Source organism: Cryptomeria japonica, chromosome 10, assembly GCF_030272615.1.
Source record: "Cryptomeria japonica chromosome 10, Sugi_1.0, whole genome shotgun sequence".
Lineage (NCBI taxonomy): Eukaryota > Viridiplantae > Streptophyta > Pinopsida > Cupressales > Cupressaceae > Cryptomeria > Cryptomeria japonica.
In genome coordinates this window covers 903,661,980-903,683,209 of record NC_081414.1, presented here as the reverse complement: position 1 = coordinate 903,683,209, position 21,230 = coordinate 903,661,980, and the positions used below count along the sequence as shown (strand labels likewise).

The window sequence follows — 21,230 nt, the reverse complement described above, 5'->3', positions numbered from 1 at the left end:
ATAAAATCTGCATACATCAGTTCATATAGGATTCAGGAAGAGTATTTCTCTATCAAGGATCTTGAATGCATACAAATCAAAACCTTAAAAGATCAATAACAGACCAGTGCCTCTATCCTGGGGTATATATGACACTCTGTGGACAAAATATCTTATCAACTCAAGAGACAATTTCTCATCAACTATGAAGGTTCAGTATGTGTTACACAAATAATAAGAACTCAATCTTTTACTTAATACAATGGCATGTGATTGTTGGCATATATGCAGAGTATGATGACATGATGATATTGTATGTTGTCATTGATGTCAATATGCTAAAGAGTGAATCAGTATATTGAAGAAAGCAACTTGCAAGAGAACCGATATGATGTTGTGAACCGGTATATGTGAAAAAGTGAAGCGGTATGTTGGAATGTGAACCAGTATATGAAATTTTTTGTATCAAGGTTTCATATGGCATGACTACTGGTTGGTAGTCTTAGCTTCAGGGTTTTCGCTTGAAGTATTCTATGCCTGTGTGATTCAACCAATGACATCGTGTGATGAGTTAGCATTGTAATGAAGAACAGATTGTGTTGCCATGTCAGCCTTGTGTGCGTGAAGGATCTTGCATGAAGGAGACTGATCCTATCTACCTCGGGAATGTGCGAAGTCTCTATAAATGGTGGAGAATGCATGATGGGTTATCAGCCTCCAAGAAGCGGTGAAGAACGAACAAACGTTGGAGAACGTCTTGAGATCTGTTCAAGACTATTGTAATCAATGCAATATGTTCAATGGTTAGGATTGAACTGACTGAATTGCTTAACCTAAATGTTTAGAGTTTAGGGTTTATGCTACCGACCTATATTTCCTATAAGGTCGATGTTGTTTTTCATGTTGAAATTGTTGGCAAATGTTGTGTGTGTATCTAAGTGCAAAGATACGTGATTCTTGCCAGACCAGATAAGAAAATAGATACCTGCAGAGTGTGATTGCAGAAGGAAGGAACTAAAGCAGATCTGCATTGACATTCAAGTGTTGTTACCAGATCATTATAATACCTGTTGACCTCTAACCACTTCAACAGTTGGAAAATCCCTTAACAAGATAGCTTTAACTGACTTGTTATAAATCCTTTAACAGGGTGACACAAAATCATTGAGTTCTTAAAATCCTCTAACAAGGTAACCTTTAATAGGGTTTAACCCTTAACCGGGTATTTAGCCATCTCTTAACCAGGTGATCCCTAGTGGGATCGGTTCCTAACAAAACCTATTGTAAAGTCTTTAACCGGACTAGGCTCCTAATAGAGCATACTTCAAAAGGGTTCAAAGAACAGCTTGTGGGTATTCATCCACACCGTGGTTTTTCCCAGTTGGGTTTCCACGTGATAAATATGTGTGTCATGTGTGATGCTTTTCATGTGATGCTTTTTTATTCTCTGTCAAGTAGTAAAGCATGTTGAACCAGTAAGTCTTTACATTTCTGTTGATGTATTACTAGTGTATGCATATGGGTGAAGTGGAAATAAGATGTTAGATTATGTGGAAAGCTAAGAGTTACCAGTTTATGTCTTTCACATTCTTACTGTGTTTAACCGGTAGTAATCTGGTTTAGACCGGTGTTATTGCGTGCCAGTCAAGTACAGTGTTTTCAGTCAAACTAGTTCAAGGAAAAGTGTTTTTCTCAGTACTGATTCACCCTCCCCCCCCTCTTAGTACTAGTTTGGTACTAACTGTTCATCATCGATTCATCAGTGATTCACATCATAGAAAATATATAAACATATTTATCAAGAGGATGAAGATAACTCATCAACACCAAAGTATACACAATATTTGGAAAAGGAGACAATGAATCTTGTATATTAATCTTCAGGAAATAAATGCATACATAGCCTGCATTTGTAAATACTTCATTACAGATTGTTTGCACAAAATGATAGTTCTTCTTCCTATAGACTTCTCTGATACAAAATAATATTCAATCCCTACAACATTATGTCGTTCTTCTGATTCTCTCCCCATTTTACATTAAAAATGACTCCTATAAGTATGTAAATCAAAGGGCATATATGAAAGGACACACCCTTTGGTTTAATAAAAAATTACAAATGAGAACCCTTAAAAAATACTAAATGGTGCTTTAATAATGTGCCTTCTAATCTTCGTCTCGATAAAATTCTTCAGCAAATATTCATCATCCTCTCATTATTTTTTGCACACAAAGATAAGCCAATTGAATTCCTTGATTAAAATATCTCACCTTCAATTAGGTCTTAATTGGAAGAATCAATAATATTTATTTCCTTATACAAATACTTGTTAAAATAATTCATTTAAATCAAAGTATTAAACACTTGTAAATATTTATTTTAATAAGATAATTTACCATAATGATGGTTTTTTCATAATCTAAGGCAAAAGATTTTATATGATAAGTAAAACAAAATACTTCCCTTTTATTATTTTAAGGAATCGGTATTTCGGCCGTATTTCCTCCTTGTAGTCTGAGCTATACTTTTAACTTTAATTTTTCCCTTTGCTGCACATCCATTCATGCCATGTATCTACTTTTGATTATCTCTGGGATCTTTATCCTGCCCCCTCAGTATGACCTAGACTCACCTCCGAAATGAGGCTTTTTGAATTTCTTCCTTAGCGGGCCCCACCACTTAGTCACCATGTCGCGACGAATATACATCAAGCACCTTCCAATCGCGGTATAGTGACCACCATTGGATCGATTCATCCGACCGTTCGATCTTCCTTATCTGCTCAACCTTTAACCTTGCCAGAGCGGATTTCTCTTCTCTTTGTCTGTCTGTGCCGCATGTCACTCTTTGGTTCGCTTGCAGATCCACCTCGACTCCCACTGGATACGATCTATCTTGCCATTTCATTTGCCACTAGACCTAGGTTCTTCTTCTATGCTCTGCCACATGGCACATCCTGATTTGCTTGCAGATCCACCTAGATAACACCTCATATGCTAGCGCATCACACTTGAAAGTTTTCGAAGCCTTTTCCACCATTCTATATGCATAGGTTTGGGAATCTTGGCGATGCCAATTAATCTTTGGACAACTCCATTTTCTTTAGTATGCTCCTACATATAAAACACCCGCAGTAAATGCTCGAATGATAAGAAAAAGGGCATCTATATATAGCACAAAGTATTTTGTAAAAATATGTCCTAACATGATGAAAAACTATTTTATGTTGCACAATGAAGGCCTTCACCTCCAAGACAAGGCATGCCACAAGATCCATTATCATTTTCTAATCCTTATATGAACTTCAATGCACAAAAAAAATCAGTGGCAACCTCGATATTCCCAAAATTTTGGAAATTATACTCCTTAGTCTTGGAATAACTCTGAAAACCCTTGGCCTAATTATCAGTCCCTCATCTCAATGTTAGCAGCCACAAGGGCATTGGTCTCCCCCTCAAGGTAACTAGCAACAGTCACCACAATGGAGAGGAGGATAGAAATGATCAAACTAGTCATCAAGTTTCCTGCAGCCACAACAACAGTCCCAATAGCCGCCTTTAATGCCACCATCTCCTAATGCCACTCCATCCAAGCCAACCTAACTGCCAACTCAGCCTGTGCCGAATCCAAATAATAAACCACAACAGCAACAACAAGTTTTTTTGACAGATCCTAATAACTATCATGCATACTCTCTCAATATAAGTGATATTCATTTGAGGTCAGGTACATCAGTGCCTACTCCATCTCCTCTATTTATAATAGAGTTACCATTAGAAGAGGTTGCTCACGAAACTATACCTGATAAACTCAGAAATTCTGAGCAGGTTCAGCAGTCTAAAACTTCACATACACCTATAAGAACTCCCCCGTTTCCTCAAAGATTACAGGCATAAGTGTCTATGCAGCAGGATGATATAGCTTTTGATCTTATTGATCAGTTAAAACATATATGTGTCAAGATTCCACTATTTCAAGATATTAAAGACATTCCCATATATGGAAAAGCTATTAAAGAGGCATGTCTGAAGAAACCTAGGAGAAAGAAAAAAAACCCAAAAATAGTGCATGTAGTAGGACAATTGGCTGATATTATGTTAGGAGAAATTACTGTCCCTAAATATTCTGACTCAAGTAGCCCTATTGTCAAGGTATTTATTAATGGAAATCAAATTAAAAATGCCTTGATAGACTTTGGAGCAGCCATAAATGTGATGACTAAGGATGTCATGCAACAACTCAGCATTACTAGTCTTAGATCAACTCCAACGATCCTGTAGCTTGCGAATATTTCTACTGTTCGGCCTAAAGGGCTAGTTGAAGATATTGTTGTCACATTAGATTCTTGGGAATATCCAAATAATTTTATAATCCTCTCTCCTAAGGCAGAATTAGGTGGATATCCAATTATTTTAGGAAGACCTTGGCTAGCAACAACTAATGCATATATAGGTTGCAGATCAGGAGATATGACAATTTTAGATGGTATTACTACCAAAATACTTGCACTCTATTCTCCAGCACAACCACAACTTGATCAAGAGTGAGTAGTATGACCAGACATAGGAGAAGAAGCAAAGGAAATTAATTTTGTTCAACAACTAATGATGTTAGCAAGGGAACCATTCATAGAACTTCAACAGGATGATACAATACTCTCTAACATCATAAGAAATCATTATGGAGCAGCTCAACAGTCATTGGGTATACCAGTAAGTCCTCTACATAATCTTCTTCCATTTGCAAGCTCTTTAGATTCCCCTGCAACCATAGACATGTTTCACACATTGCTACCACAGGAGATTCAAACCTTTTGTATGTCTGAAATATCTAATGTTGAGTCAGTAACTCAAATAGAAGTTGTGGGAAGAAATCTAAATATCAATAGTCAATTAGCAGCAGATCAAAGATTGTCATTAACAAAATTACTCAAAGCCCAACAACAAGCTTTTGCATGGGATTATCATGACATGAAAGGATTAAATCCTACATTGTGTACCCATAGGATTTATATCAAAGAGGATTGTAAACCAATTAGACAACCTCAGTGAAGGACTAATTGTGCTTTAAGGTAAATAGTTAAAGAGGAACTACAAAAGTTGCTTCATGCAAGATTCATTTACCCTATTTCAGATAGTCAATGGTTTCTCCTCTAGTTATAGTTCTAAAGAAAGGAGGGAAATGGAGAGTTTGTGTGGACTATAGCGAGCTCAACACTACTACTAAGAAGGATCACTTTCCACTTCCATTCATAGATCAAGTGTTATATTGTCTAGCAGGTAAGTAATACTTTTCATTTTTGGATGGGTTTAGTGGTTATAATCAGATCAGAATAACTCCGGAAGAATAGGAAAAGACCACCTTTACTTGCCCCTAGGGAACATATGCTTATTTAGTCCTTCCTTTTGGTTTATGTAATGCTCCTGCAACCTTTCAAAGGGCTATCCTTAGTATATTTTCAGACATATCCCATGATTGTATGGAGATTTACATGGACGACTTTACTACTTATGGGACTACATTTAAGGAGGCAATACAAAATCTGACCAAAGTGTTGCAGCGCTGTGAAGATCATAATTTATCCCTAAACAGTGAAAAATATTTCATGATGATGCAAGAAGGAATAGTGTTGGGGCATCAAATTTCTCAATCAGGTATTCAAGTAGATCCAACTAAAATTGAAGTAATACTTTCTCTTCCTGCCCCTGTCAAACAAAAGGATGTAAGAAGTTTTCTAGGCCATGCAGGGTACTATAGGATATTTATTAAGGACTTTAGTCAAATAGCAGGGCCATTGTATTCTCTATTGACAAAGGAAGCTAAGTTTGAATGGACAGTTGCATGTGAAAAAGTATTTTCTAAACTAAAAGAAGCCTTAACCTAAACCCCTATGCTTAAAGGACTCGATTGGTCAATTCCTTTTTACATTCATACACATGCATCCGATTTTGCAATAGGAGTTGTTTTGAGGCAGAAGCAAGGAGTTTTGGAAAATACAATTTATTATATTAGTAAAAATTTGCAAGGACCAAAACTGAATTATACAGTTACTGAAAAGGAAATGTTAGTTGTCATTTATTCCCTCAATAAGTTCAAAGACTATATAACTAGATATCAAATCTTTGTGCATACTGATGATGCGGCCATCAGGTACCTCATGAACAAAAGCTTCATTACAGGTAGATTGGAAAGATGGTTGTTGTTAATGCAATAATTTGATATTACTATCATAGATAAACCAAGGAAAGAAAATGTAGTGGCAGATTTTCTGTCAAGGATTCAAACACCAGACAATGTTGAGGTCACTGATGGTTCTTTTCCAGATGAGCATTTGTTTTCCATCATTTTGAATAGTCTATGGTATGCTGACATAGCCAACTACCTAGCAACTAACAAGATACCCCCACATTTCTCACCCAAAGAGAAAAAATTGCTGGTAGAAAAGAGTTTCAACTTCTCATGGATAGCAGATTGCTTATTTTACACAAGGCCAGATCAAGTTATGAGGAGTTGTGTAAGGGAAGATGAGACATATGATATACTTCATGTCTATCATGATGAACCTTGTGGAGGTCACTTTGCAGCTAAAAGAACAACTCTCAAGATATTAAATATAGGGTACTATTGGCCAACCTTGCACAAAGATGCAGTTAAATATATCAGGAAATATGACAAATGTCAAAGAATGGGAAGACCAACTCGGTCTGATGAAATGCTTCTACACCCTCAGGTAGTTGTTACACCATTTAACAAATGGGGCCTAGAATTTGTTGGGCCAATCAATCCATCATCAAATGGTCGATCTTACATTCTTGTTTGTACCGACTATGTCACTAAATGGGTAGAGGTCAAAGCCCTCAAGCATGCCAAAGATAATAAGGTAGTAGAATTTTTATATGAACAATTTTTCACTCGGTATGGAGTTCCTAGAGAAATAGTCAAAGATCAAGGGGCACAATTCACTTCCACTTTGATCACAGCCCTGGTTAATGAATACAATGTTAGGCATAGGAAATCCACTCCTTATCATCCTCAAGCTAATTGACAAGCAGAGATCACTAATAGGGAGCTTGAATCAATATTGACCAAAATAGTAGCACTCAACAAAAAAGATTGATCTAGTAGATTAGTTGAAGCTCTATGGGCTTATAGAACCACCTGGAAAACTACAACAGAGTTTACACCATTTGAAATGGTATATCGGAAAAAAGGAATGATGCCTGTAGAGTTTGAACATAAAACCTTGAGAACAACCATTTCCTTAGATATGACTCTTTTTGCAACACAAGAAGCAAGGCTCCTGTAGCTTAATGCCTTAGATGAGATAAGAAAGTCCACCCTACAGTATACTAAATCTGTTCAAAACCAGCACATGAAGTGGCATGATCTCTATATCAAAGATAAATCATTTAAGCCAGGTGATTGGGCTCTTCTCTATGATTCCAAGTATAAAGATAATTTGGGAAAATTACAGACACGGTGGTTAGGACCTTATGAGATAGCTGAAACATTCTCTAATGGTGTTGTCAGATTATCTTCAATAGATCCTGTTAAGTTTAAATTGTTAGTCAATGGTCATCAGTTGTGCTTATACCATAAACCTCTAAGCAAAGATGACTTTCTACAACAGTTTTCCACTGCCAAGCATGTTGAGATTCCTGTAGCAACTGCTGATGGCTTTGCCGTCACCGTTCCATCTTAAAATCTTTGTCGCATGATCATAATAAATACTTCCACATATGGAGGGAGTACTTTTCTGCATAATAAAAATTCCATTCTGTATTCACTCATTTCTTTCCTTTCACTCCATCCATTTCCACCTCGTTTTCCATGCATGATGGCTCAATGTCTTCAAGATGCAGTCATTCTCGTGTGATGTCAGGTATGCTCGTGTGTATTTATTTTTGTTGCATGTATATAATTAAACTATATTAACTATAATTATGATATTTTGCATACTATCCTTTTTCAGTCTTCCTCCACATGTGTGGAGACCTGTCAAACCTTAGGTTGGGGGTGGCGGAAAGTACACTGATAATGACTCTAGCAGATGATTCTGATGTCCTCTTGGAGTGCATTTTATTTTTCAAATTTCTAGTTTGAGGTGATATCTTTTATTCTTCTTTTCTATTTGATTATAGCTATTTTTAGATTGGAGCTAGGTTCCGACCAAGTAAAGGCACATTGAGTATATTGTAGTGCAAAACTTAGTGCAGAAATTGGGCTGATTTATGCCATTATAGAGTTGAAAGTGTTATGACTACAATGGGTGGTCTACATGTTCGTCATGAGCTGACAGTCCATGAAGCTCTTCTTCAAGACTAGGATTGTGAACCAATATTCCGTAATAGTGGATGGTTGGATTATTTTTTTAAGCTGATAGAGTTTAATGAAGAAATTGTGAAGGAATTTACCTGCTCACTTTCAAATGGAGAAGCTCAGGTAAAAGGTTTGAGAGTGGTGGTTACAGAGGAACAGATAGCAGAGGTAACTGGGTTACCAACAGATGGGGAGAAGTACTCAGAATTCAAGGACATGTGCAGTGCAAGAGAAGAATTTACACATCCAAGAGACCCCCCATTAGTAGTAGATAGATAAGGAACTAGGCAAGAATCTCTTCTGCTTGAATGGAAAGCAGTAGCATTGTATGTTTTAAAGTATTTAACATGTGAAGGAAGGTTCTTGTGTCTGCATTCCCATCACTTCAAGCTCCTAATTCATCTATGCCACGGAAGACGGATGAATATTCCAAGCCTATTGTACAACCTTCTTTCCATAAGTGCAATAGAGACCTAGAAAGGTAGGCCTCACTCTGTTTCTCATCATTGCCTAATTAAGCTATTAGTTGAAAGATCTTTGAGAGATGTCTCTTCAATGCTTTGGAATGAATTTGTTGAAATTAGAATGTTTAGGGTAGAGAGCATGGTTATAGAGGATCCACTTCCATCTCAGGAACAAGAAAATTTGGAAAACCTTGAAAAACTTGGTTCCCCTCTTAAACCCTCATCCTCCATGATACCATCAGAATAAAATATTCATGTAGCAGAGGAACCCTTACAAGAAGAAGCTACAGTAGGGGTTCCTTCTCAAAGCCTAAGAAAAACTAGGGCTGCCACACAAAAGAAAAAGGGCAAAGAAAAATAGGTTGACATGGAACATAAGGAAGAGAAAAGTAAAAGTGAGAATTTACCCCCTCCTGCAGCCAAGAAAAGAAAAGTTGTAAAACCAGTTTCTCCAGTAACCATTGAATTGGTTCAAGAGTTGGCTACAGGAAGTAGTCTTGCAGCTGAAAAAGGAAAATCTTAGAGAAGTAGTGGTAGGCTCCATAAAAAGCTTAAAAACCAAGACCAATCAACACAGCTAAATATTACCATCCTGATTGACTCCCCAGAACATGAACAACACAGTCCACTTCAAAATGATATCCCTCCTTCTCCACCTAATGAACCTGGTAAAGGCCACCTAGCACTCCAAGAATGTAAGCTTTGATTTTCTTTTAGTTTTGTGAGTTAATGTGTGATGTAATAATGGACCAACCATTGAGGACTCAATAGAGACATGGTTAAGTTGTCCAAATTTTGGTTTGAGTTAATTGTGCTCAGGATGTTGTTAACTTGAGAAGTGAGATGCTTAGATAGTTCATAGGAAAAATACTCCAGATAAATATATTCATGAAATAGGAGTCAATTCAGTTGTGTTTAGGTCTTGTAAGGTTTTTGAGGACCTTCAAGAGTCTTAGAATGCAATAGAATGCAAAATTGCATCCTGGAGCAAAAGTTGTCAAAAGTTGCTGAGCAACATTTTGCAATTTCTTGCAAAACTTGCATTTTTGGTTATGGGAATTAGGTGGTTAGTTGAACTGACTAAACTAGTGGATATAAGCCAAATTTCACTTCGTTGTACGGGTTGGAGGATTGGAAATGCAAGAGAAAGTTTTTGGTTTGTGAAACAATCTTGTTCCCACCGATTTTTAACAGTTTTGTCTTGTTTTCATTGCTTGTACGGTCCAATATGGACTAGATAGTGTAACCTCATTGCCATATTTGTATTTTCATTCTATTTGTTTTCAATCAGGATGGTTTGCAGGTTTGACTGTTCCAGGTTGTAGAGATTTCTCTCATTCTTTGCAACTAGGAGCAAAACCCTTGCAAGTAGGGTTTAAGAGCAAGAAATGGTTCTAGCCTAGGCATTCTTTGATGGCACTTGTTGAAATAATTAATAATTATAGGTTGGGGTCTTTACATAATTTTTGAATAGGGTGTGTGATGTTGCAGGTCCAAGAGAAGGAGAAACAATGAAGACCTAGGCTCACCGCTGGGAGAAGGTGAGTTAGAACAGTAAACAAAGTGCGATTTGTGAGCACTTGGAGATTGATGCAGGCCCAAGTGGAATATGTATAGAAAGCCCTCAGAGTTTTCTTTAAGGTTCCCAAGGTTTTTAGAGTAGGTGTTTTGACTGGTGAAAGGTTCTAGACCAAGTTTGTCAATCCACCAGTTAAGCCTAAAACCCCACAAAATAGTGCAACATTGGAAACCACACCTGTACGGATAACCCAGATGAAATTTTCCATTATTATGTACAACTTCCAAAAGGGTATCTTAATCCATGATTTATTCCTAGGCATGTTTGGGAATTTTGCAAATTAAACCCCAAAAACTGCTTAAGGAGGGCTAATGCAATTAGGCCTATTTAGGTGTCGGTAGAAACCTAGAAGGCTTAAGAAACCATGGCGATGGAGTTGGTGAGTATTAAACTTCAAAACACAATGAAGACACCTTATTAATGCATTGGGAAACCATAAGAAGAGGTGGTGTGTTAAGATCCTAGCAGGAGTGGTTGGAGCCTAGGAGATGTGAGTGTGAGTAACTGAGGTGACAACCTCAAGTGGAGGAGTTGATTGTCCAGAAAAAATTGGCTATACCTAGGAGGTAATTCAAGGAGGTTCAGACCTTGGAGGTCTCATTTTCATAAACCTTACCAAGTGCCATAGGAAGGACTTGAGTAGTTGTAGGGTTGAGTAGGACAAGTCACTCAAGAAGGTGAAACAAACAAGGCTCCAAGACTCTCTACATCAGAACCCCAAAGGGAACAAGAAAAAGAGGAAGAACTGTAAAATATGGAAGAATAGGAACTACAGCTTCAGCAAGGAGGGGAACTCCAGAATATTGAGCAGCCTCTAAAAGAAGTAGGTTTTGAAAGAGTGGACAAATTAGCATCTGTTGTAGAATGGGTTATTGAAGAAGGGAGAAAAGTTGAAAAGAAGAAACCTAGGGTACCTATTCATAGGCCACCTACTTCCATTACTAGTCATGCGGTTGGACTTGCTCTCTATGAGGATTGGGAATTGGAAAAGGTAAAAATGCAGATGATAATCGACTGGGAAAAGAAATTCATTGAACAAAAGGACAAGGAAATAGCTCAGCTTAAAGCTAAGGTGAAAAAGTAGCCACCATGGTACCATAACTAATGCAATGTCGATCTCCTCCTCGTGTTTACTCTCTGTATTTAAGAGAACAGCACATCAGTTTCCAGATGATGAGAATTGTCAAGGATTTAAGTCCCTCATTGCAAACACCAGAAGAATTCTATAGTGTTCATTAGACATCTCCTACAGCAATTAAAAATCTACTTTGTGAACTTTATGTACATAACTATGTTGTTCCTAATGATGTTGATTGGAACGCTCTCCTCTACATTGGAGATATCCAATTGAGAGCTCTTATGTCATGGATGCAGAATGAAATATCAAGGGGAGAGAAGTTTCAGGTGCATCACAAGGAAGAACTTGAGCTTTCACTACCCTTAAGGGCTGAATCCAGGGAACCCAGGCGACTTTATTTTGATTGGAAAAAGATTGTATATGAGACAGATTATGCAAAGGATATCCCACCCTTAAGGGAATAAGTGTATAAGGAATATGAATAAATGGCTCCAAGGGAAGGACAAGTAGCAATAGGACATATAGTCCAGTGCTGGAATAGCCTAACAGATGAGTTAAGGCAATCTGAGCCACACTCTGCACAAAATTACCATGCAGCCTTAAACAAAGCACCCAAGTATATGCACTTGGGAAGAACAAAGGGACGACATTGGTTGCCTCTCAATTTTCAGCCTCTAATCCTCCTATGACCACTGATGGGATGCAGGGACAGTGACCCACCATATAGTGAAGCAGCAGAACATACCAAGTGGAAGAGATTGGAGAAAATGAAAGGATTCTACGGGAGCTTATCTACAGGCGGTTCTGGACAGGTTACTCTAGACATTTTCCGAATCAATTCCAGAATCCAAAATTTTCCTGTTGTTGGAGGATCAGCAAGAATTTAGGTTAGGGGAAGATGATTAGCCTAAATAATGGCTCTATTTTGATAGATTTTTGATATGATACTCATGTCTAGGTCTTATGATTAGATTACATTTGGATTATAATACTCTCCTAAGTTGATACCTTTTAAGTGTTTCTGAAACTAGTTTAACCTATACTTAAGGATGTCATATAATGGTTTTAAATTATCTATCTATGCAAATATCTAAAATCAATTATTTATAACTGCTCTTAGTGGAGCTTAGATCTAGGAAGCGAGTCATGCTATATTTTCTCAGCTATAGGATAGATGTTGTTCTGTTTTCATGCGCTGACTTCTTCTTCTTCTCTTGTTAATAAATCTTGTTCACCTATTCCATAGGAATGTGGTCGATCAGTTAGAAGTTTGTTATAAATTTTCCTATAAATAAAGGGATCTCTCTCCTCTCGGGGATGGTAGAGAATGGCCATAATATTTTGTAATACACAGTCTTCTGGTATTTTATGTATTTTTCATAGTCAAGATGAAATAAAGAGATAAATATGATTTTGAATGCTTAAACAATTGTAATCTAAAGTTCTGGAGATACTCGCTCAAGGGGACCCACTTGGTGAGTAATCCTTTGTATGTTCCAGTTAGTTTTCATACTTATGTAGTAGTTGTTTCTGCAATTGTCTATTCCTGCAGCCATTGGAAACATTTCCTGTGTCTGTTCCTGCAGCTACATCAGTAGAGTAGTTCCTATTGCTCACCAGAACTTTATCATTTAACAGTAGTTGTTTAAAGTAATTTCCAGTTGTAAGATTAAGTATTAGTTCATTAAGATTCTGTGTGTTTAGTTTAGAAGAATTTCCTTTCCTGTAGTAATATAGAATGGTTGCAATATGAACTTGGTGCACATACAGTGCTGGCCCATTTCAAGTTTACGTCCCTGGTTGATAAATAAATGAGCCTTTGCCACGAGAAAGTTAGATATTCAAGGATATTCAATCTCTGAATTATGTTTTATTACCTAGTTGTCATTCCAATTGTGAGGACCAACAACAGACCCATCTAATGAGAGTGATATATTCTAAATGGTCTATAGGGATAGTGGCTTTATCAAGGGCCATGATAGGAATGGAGTTCAGGTAAATCCAATCATTTTTTAAATTTTTTTAATGCCCAACATGAATGATGCAAGCCTCCTTGAAACAACTAAAGTTAGTATTAGTGTGTGCAGAGGTATGGGAGCCAAACTTATCAATACTTTTTTCCTTACCTAAAAATTCAAATTGAAGCTATAGGCTTGTAAACTAAGATAATTATGACTATGGCAGAGGCATTATTATTTTGATCACCTTGGTGGTGGGTTGTTTCCTAGTTATAGAGACCATTACTTTAGATTTTGACAGGCCCATAGAAGACTCATGGGGGGAACATGAGAGGGATCATATATTATGTGGATAGATGGGGTGATAGGGGTTCTAGCCAACTAGAATTTGTAAGGATGGTATATAAGTTCTTGATGAAGGAGCAATTCATCTTTTTCCATCAAAACCTTATCAACTCACTCCTTAAGAAAACTATAAATAAATAAAAAAGAGAAAATCTTTTTTAATATCATGTCTCAAGTGATTCAACATAGGAAATAGGTTATATAAAACCTTTTGAATCTGCATTCAAGTGTGATATAGAATATAAGGGGTTTTAGTACCTCCTAATAGTACCCAAGAAAATGGTCCTCTTTAAAGCTATTTTGGAATCTACTAACTTTCTAACCTAGCCTCAAAAAATTGTTCATGGTGTCATGGTCATAATTTTTTTGTTGCAATTTGCAACTTCCCAAGCTAGGATCACAACTTCCATGGAAAGAGAGAGAGATAAATATTTTACCAAGAAATGATAAATGATATTGCTAAAATGATTTACAAATGCACAATAGCCTTACTTAAATAGACAAAAGATAATGAAATAATTACAACTACCCTTGATATAAAATTAAATGTATGATAAAATATAATAAATACCTAAAGAAAATATTAAATAATGAGACATGACCTCATATCTTCTAGAACGCTACATATAGAATAACTAACCATCAACATTTAACTGGCTCCGACCATAATCAAGGGGGGTCAATTATAACAATACAATTTTAATACCAACCTCCATAAAGAAAAAAATTAAATAGACTCAATAATTTTTGACTGCTTTCCACTGATGATGAATGATGTTTACATATTGGTCTCTACCCTTAGGACTGATCTCATGAGGTATAAATCTTGACACCACATTTTTGTCTTCATATTCTCGCATCTATTCAGGCAGTCTGCAAAATCCCCACTGCCGACCCAACATTTGACTCATTCATACGCGATATTACACCTGCCCACAACTCCAATCTCTCTGTCATTACAGCGTGAAAAACCAGTACAAATACTCTCACCATACTCCAGTTTCCACATATTCAGATTTCTCAAATTCAATTCTCTCTGCACATTCCACCTTTTGAATATGGCAGACAATGCACAAGTCCATCCTGAGCAAGGCAAAAGAAAGAGCTCAATGGACAATAATGAATCTGAAAGATCCAGATCAGTGGTGATAAAGTTTCCAAAGGATCAGATTCTCAGGGAGGCTCCCTCAATGGAAAATCACCACCATGGCCGGAAAAATCCCACAAGAAGACGCAGTAAATTCTGTTGCTGCTTTGCGTGGTTTTTTGGCTCAGTTTTATCGATTGTTGTGATGTTATTGATCATTGCAGGTATTCTCTACTTGGTGTTTACTCCCCGTCTTCCCAACTTTTCTGTTGAGAGATTAGAGACCAGGAGTTTCAATTTCAGTAGAGATTCGGGACTGAGTTCAGAGTTTTATATTGCAGTTCTAGATAAGAATAGGAACAGTAAGATTGGGATATATTATAAGGAAGATAATAGTTTGGGTTTTAGCTATTCTGGTGTAGAGTTGTGTTCTGGAAGTTTTCCTGGTTTTTATCAGGGTCATGGGAATGTAACTCTTTTGGAGACGAGCCTCATTGGGTCGAATGTTCCATTCTCCGAAGAGCTTTATTTGGGTGTTGTAAGTGAAGAAAATGAGAAAAGAGTGCCTTTGGAGATTAGTATAAACATGCCTGTGAGGATCAAAGCAGGGTTGTTGAAGCTCCCTAAGATGACTGTTCGAGTGCGTTGCAGTATCATAGTGAGTGGGTTGTCTGCTAATCAGGAATCCCAGATTGAAAGCCTGAATTGCAAGGTCAAGAAAAATGTTTTCTGATCCTTGTCTTCTGAAAATTTGTAATTCGGTTAAAACTAGAATCATCTAAAGCTTTTTTTAGGCGACTGTTCACTAATAACAATAATTCGTCTGTTTATGTAATAAGTCACATTCACACATGAAAATGTTTTTGAATGTTGAATATCTATATTCAAAATTAATGCAAAGGATCTAGTATTTGAGCATTCTAATGTTTCTCAAAGTTTTATCTGAAAATTTCAAATGGCTTCTAATTTTTAACAGCAATTTATTTGGCAAGTCTTTTATTTATAACTAAGGTTTGAAGGTCACGTCATTAAATATGATGTCACATCAACGTTTTTTGTTGAGGTGTATAAAAGCGAAAATAAAAGAAGTTAGATTTATAGTTATGCACTAAATCATGTTTTATTGGTGCAATTGAATGTGGCGCCACATACTTTGTTGCTTTTACGATTTCAGAAATATAATTCATTGAATTATAGTTATTCATCATCAACACTAACAACTATAAACTCATAACTATTGATGCAATTTTGTCAGAAATATTAAGAATTAAATCAACAAATGTTAATAACAACTATTGAAACATGTTCAACCAAATTGACTCCTTCCTTTAAAATATTAAAAAAATTAACATTGAAAACATTATCTAAAATTAACACATTACAAAACATTTATTAAATTCATTTTATCAAGGCATATAGAAGTTAGTGTAAGTTAGTGTTAGGGTATTTAATCTTTACTTGGTTTAGGTTTATTTGTATTTAATTTGGGATATTCCTTTGGAATCCCTACATGTAATTTGTCCTGTAGTACATGTGTGGTGACAAGGCATTTCTTTTATTTTCCTTTATTGAGGAATATTAGTTTATCCTCCTTAAGAGGATGTTGACACATTGCACACACATATTATGAATGGTGGCATTCATAGATTTAGGAGTTACTTTGTAACTCCTCTCCTCATCTCTATTTAAGAGATGCTTCTCCTCTCATTTATTCTATGGAAGCATTTATATGCTAAGCTCATTCTCTCTTTCTCTCATTGTATTTTCTTAGGCTATATGCCATCTTCATAATCATGGGGTTTTTTATTTTCTCTTTCCCCCTTACAAATCTTGTGTCTCCTTGAATTATAGTGTGCTTTCTCTTGGTTTTGGCTTCTCATTTTTATGGTAATAATCTACCTTCAAACAATTGCTCATTGATTAGTTATTTCTTGGTACTTCATGTTATTTTTCCTTTCAGTTAGTATAAATTTGTGGCTTCATTTTGTTTCCAAATGTTTATGGCTTAATTTTTGTTTCTAAATGCTGACTTTCTATGGAAGGAAACTTTTTCATACTTTTGAGATAGCCTTTTAACTCTTCAATAAAGAATCTAATTAAGGCTAGAGATTATGGTTTGTCTTATAATCTAAGATGTAGAGGATTCCTTACATTATGATTTAGGTGGGAAGAGGACCTCATGCATTGCTTGTTTTAATTTTTTAATTTTTAATTTTTTAATTTTGAAGAAAAAATTTAATTTTATATTATAAATTTTAATATAATATAGGTCAAAAGATTAATTAAGAATAAATTATAAAATAAGATTTGAGGATTATATAAATAATGTAAAATGAAATAAACATAGAGTTAAAAATATGATGATGTTGGTTTTTTATTGGTGAGAATGACATTAAGATGTCATTATAAATTAATTGATAAAAAAAAAATATAGAGATCAAAATGATAATTATAGGAAATTTCTTGAGATTTTTTCAAACATGATATCCTTCAAATTCCTAAACATGGGTGCAATGCACTGAGTAAAAAGATTCACAAGGATCTCTAAAAAACAACATATAAATTTTAAGTTTTAGCACCATTTTGGTGTGAGAATGAAGAACCATATTGAAGGCTACCAAATCTTTCTTCTTTTTCCTTTCCACAACTATATAAATTTCCTAAGCATCCCAACATTCAAAAGTACATCAATAATTCGCTAAGGAATAAATCTTCTTTGGGCTTAGAATCATTAAGTCTAAAGAATTAATTCTTTAGTTTCAAAAGAGATAAAACCCATCAAATCTATAGCTAGATATTGCGAGCCAAAAATAGAAGCATTTTGAATTCTAGTCTCAAGAGATCATGTATCATTTGAATGCATTCATTTTGAACTACGTCTTGAGATTCATCATGAGTAGGAGAAGATTCATCTTTTTCCACTGAATAGTCATGTAGGGAGACATCTTTATATCTATTGTGCTTGGAATAATGTGAAACAACATGACTAGTATAAAAATCTCTACAACAAAGGAAATCCCTCATAATTCATTATCTACTTGGAGTGATAATTTATGGTTTTGAGAGTAATATCTATTGGAAAATATTTAAAAATATGTACATCAAAGGATAGGAAACCCAAATAGGAAATTGTGAGACTTCACACACTACAATCAACCATCTCTAGTACTCTAATATGCACCATTATTTTCTTGGATATCAGTTATATACACTGACCAAACAATTATATAATGATGATATTCAAATAAAATGTTATCACCTACCTTGTTCTTACTTCACTGGTGTTTGGAAGAATATAAGCGATTCTTATGTTATTCTATACTGTCCTAGAAAAGAAGAATAACAATTTGACATATTTGAAGTTTTGAATAGAATAAACGAACCCATGACCAATGAATGACTTTTTAGGGTTGTCGAAGGAGACTTCATGAAAATTTTCCATTAGACTTGTTGGTTTCTGATGAACAAATCATCAAATATGATGCCACAACAACTTTTTTTTTTGTTGATGTATCGAAAAACATCCAAAAAAAAGTTATATTGATACTTGTGCACTAAGTCATGTTTTATTGGTGCTTTGATGTGGCATCACATGCTTTGTTGCTTTTAAGATTTTAGGAATTGTTACCCTAGTTTTTACATCTATCCTTTTGAAATGCTAATTTTATCTTTTGATTGGTCTTATCCTAAAATTTGCACTCAAGTCAGCTTGTTCTTAACCCAATCTTCGCAGTACCGGAGCTCAAGTAAACACTGGTATTCCGATCTACCTCATTTATTAATTGTGACCTTAGATCACTTGATCAAGCGATTTTGGAACATCGGTACCCCTTCATACTCAGTTCTCAAGTTCCTAAGTTCATTGATAACGCGCTCACAATTTAGAAAATAGACGTCATTGGGGGTTAAGTACACCAATCAATGTCAATAGTTAGCATATTAGGTACCTTGGGACTCTTGCCTAACATGCTCCTTAGTTCATGTTGACCAACACCTATGGTGGAACTCCTAGGAAGCAATACTGCTCAACTAGAGGATAATTTCTTTAAAGACAAGGACTAGGATGAGGGCACATTTTTCTTCAATTCACTCAATAGGACCAAAGGTGATCCTCATACATAAAGGCCAACCTACACAAGAGTTTTCCTAACTAGGAGGCCTTACTCCCTCTCAACTTTATCAGCCTTCGATGGTCAAGCCTTTTTGGTTTAACTTATCTACAAAGGATGGAAAAATTCAAAATGAATGCACGACCTTCAACCTCTGACATGCTATTGACAATCAAGTTGTCAGGTGTAGGCCATCAACCTCACCCCTTAGACAACAAGGTATCAAGGTATGCTTTCAACCTTTCTCTTGATGTTACATGGTTTCAATGGTAGGCATCTAACCTTTCGCTTGATGTGACATGGGTGTTGGGTTAAGCCTTCAGCCTTACCCTTGATGTTACTTGAGGTGTCAAGGTGTCAAATTACCCTATTATCTCAATGACACAATCATTCAAGTTTAAACTTGAAGGAAAAAACCTAACAAACTTAAAAAATATTGAAGCCTAGAAAAGAACCTTATGTCAAATTGGGTGCTAGGGTTTTGGCTTACCAAACCCTAAAAGTAGCTAAGTTGTAAGGTGAAAGCTAGATGCTCAAGGCCCAATAAACTTAAAGTCAAAATGCCTTTAAGGAACACTTTGGGGATTGGGGTTTGATGATAAGTCCTTTCTTATACCAAGAGGAAGCTTAACCACTAGGGTGAAAGCTTGAGGGCCAAAACCCAATAGCCTTAAGGAAAAAAATTCCACTAAGAGCTCATCAATGATCAAGGTTCGACAATAAGCCTTACTCCTTCCAAAAAGTTAGGGAAGCCTATAAGGAAAAGGTTTGACAAGTGAGGCCCAAAATACATAGAATTATTTTATAATCTTAAACAACTCTACAAAGTTTGAGGATAGAATCTAACTCCTACCAAGGGGAAAGTTCGTTTCAAGTCAAAAATATAAGTTCCTACATTCATTTTATAGCCAAATTACAAAATGCCTAAGTTCACTATACCACATACACCATAAATAATAAAAGTATATTAAAGGTATAATAGTGTTTGACTCCAACTTCACGTAATATAATCAAATTTCAACAACGTTAACATTTCCATTTACAATCCATCTCAATAGGAGAGGTCCAAAGATCAATATTGTAGTTACAAATTGGTACTTATCATCTTCAAAATCAATATTTGAAATGTATTTAAATATTAAAATAATGAAACATAAATGAACTAATACTAAGGTAGTACCATCTTTGGTATTCACCCATTATCTCCCATTTTCGATATGGTTTCCAAGCCACCCAACCTCATGGAACCAAAAGATCCACTCAATCACAATGCTAGAAGATATTCACAACAATCACAAGTACACTACTCACTATAATTTGACTTTTTCTCCAAGAGAAGATAAAGTTACGAAATAACCATTTAGAGTAAAAAAGGGAGATAAAAGTAAAGGATATTATAATATTTTGGTTTAAAAAGATTAATAAAGAATGTTTATGGAAGACTCTCTTAAAAAGGAGGAATAATTGTATTTATTAAAGGATAATTAAAGGAGACCTTTTCAAAAGGATGTGATGGTTTGGAAACCACCCCTTAAAAAGTTAAATAAGTCATTTATGTAATACTTGGAAGGGGGCCTGGAGATCACAAATGGAAGAAGAAGAAAGTGGCTTGGTGGGCTATGACCATTTGGAGAAGGGGCACACAGTGTGTGTCCAACTCGAGGTACAACATACACCTGGGAGTTTCCTATCCATGGTCATGTTATTTATGTTATGAAGCATGTATCTTTCTATGAACTGGCCATACATGGAGAGAGAGAGAGAGAGAGAGAGAGAGAGAGAGAGAGAGAATAGATGGTCATACAATTTATACCAATTAAATACCAATAAAATCAAGGGGAAAGTATAATTCATCATTGGGCATGAACAACAATGGTACAAAACCAAACACTCACATTGGGTGAATTCAATAATTGATAAAAAAAAAACCATCATTGGACATGATCACCAATGACATAATCTAGCCAATCGCATTGGGCACAATCACTAATAGAGAAAAAAATCTAAAAAAAATCAAAGATACAAGAATAGATACTAGAGATGGAGTAGGGAGTATTATCACATATGCTTGAAGGGGAGAAATCACGTGTTATCTTCTCATACAGGTGATGATGCTTGATCTTACAAGTCTAACACTTCACAAGTAGTCATGTCTTCCACAAGCATCTTTAATCTATACAAGCACTCAAGGCATGAGAGTAGGCATCCATTATCTTTGTTAATTAGTTACCCATGTTTCGATAGTTTTCACTTAATTAGATACTCCTCACCCATAATTTCCAGCGTGCCACTTTGGACTGGGGACACATTA

The 21,230-nt window shown here is 35.8% G+C and overlaps 1 protein-coding gene across 1 annotated transcript; it reads left to right on the top strand.

The window, feature by feature from the left end:
- Positions 1–14,693: 14,693 nt before the first annotated feature.
- LOC131050751 (NDR1/HIN1-like protein 6) lies at positions 14,694–15,565 on the top strand. The gene has a single exon (XM_057985012.1). The coding sequence runs from the start codon at positions 14,782–14,784 to the stop codon at positions 15,541–15,543; it is 762 nt and encodes a 253-aa protein (XP_057840995.1). The 5' UTR covers positions 14,694–14,781; the 3' UTR covers positions 15,544–15,565.
- The last annotated feature ends 5,665 nt before the right edge of the window (positions 15,566–21,230 follow it).

Excerpts from the sequence above, each read along its gene's own strand:
- LOC131050751 (XM_057985012.1), top strand. The coding sequence starts at position 14,782 with ATGGCAGACAATGCACAAGTCCATCCTGAGCAAGGCAAAAGAAAGAGC.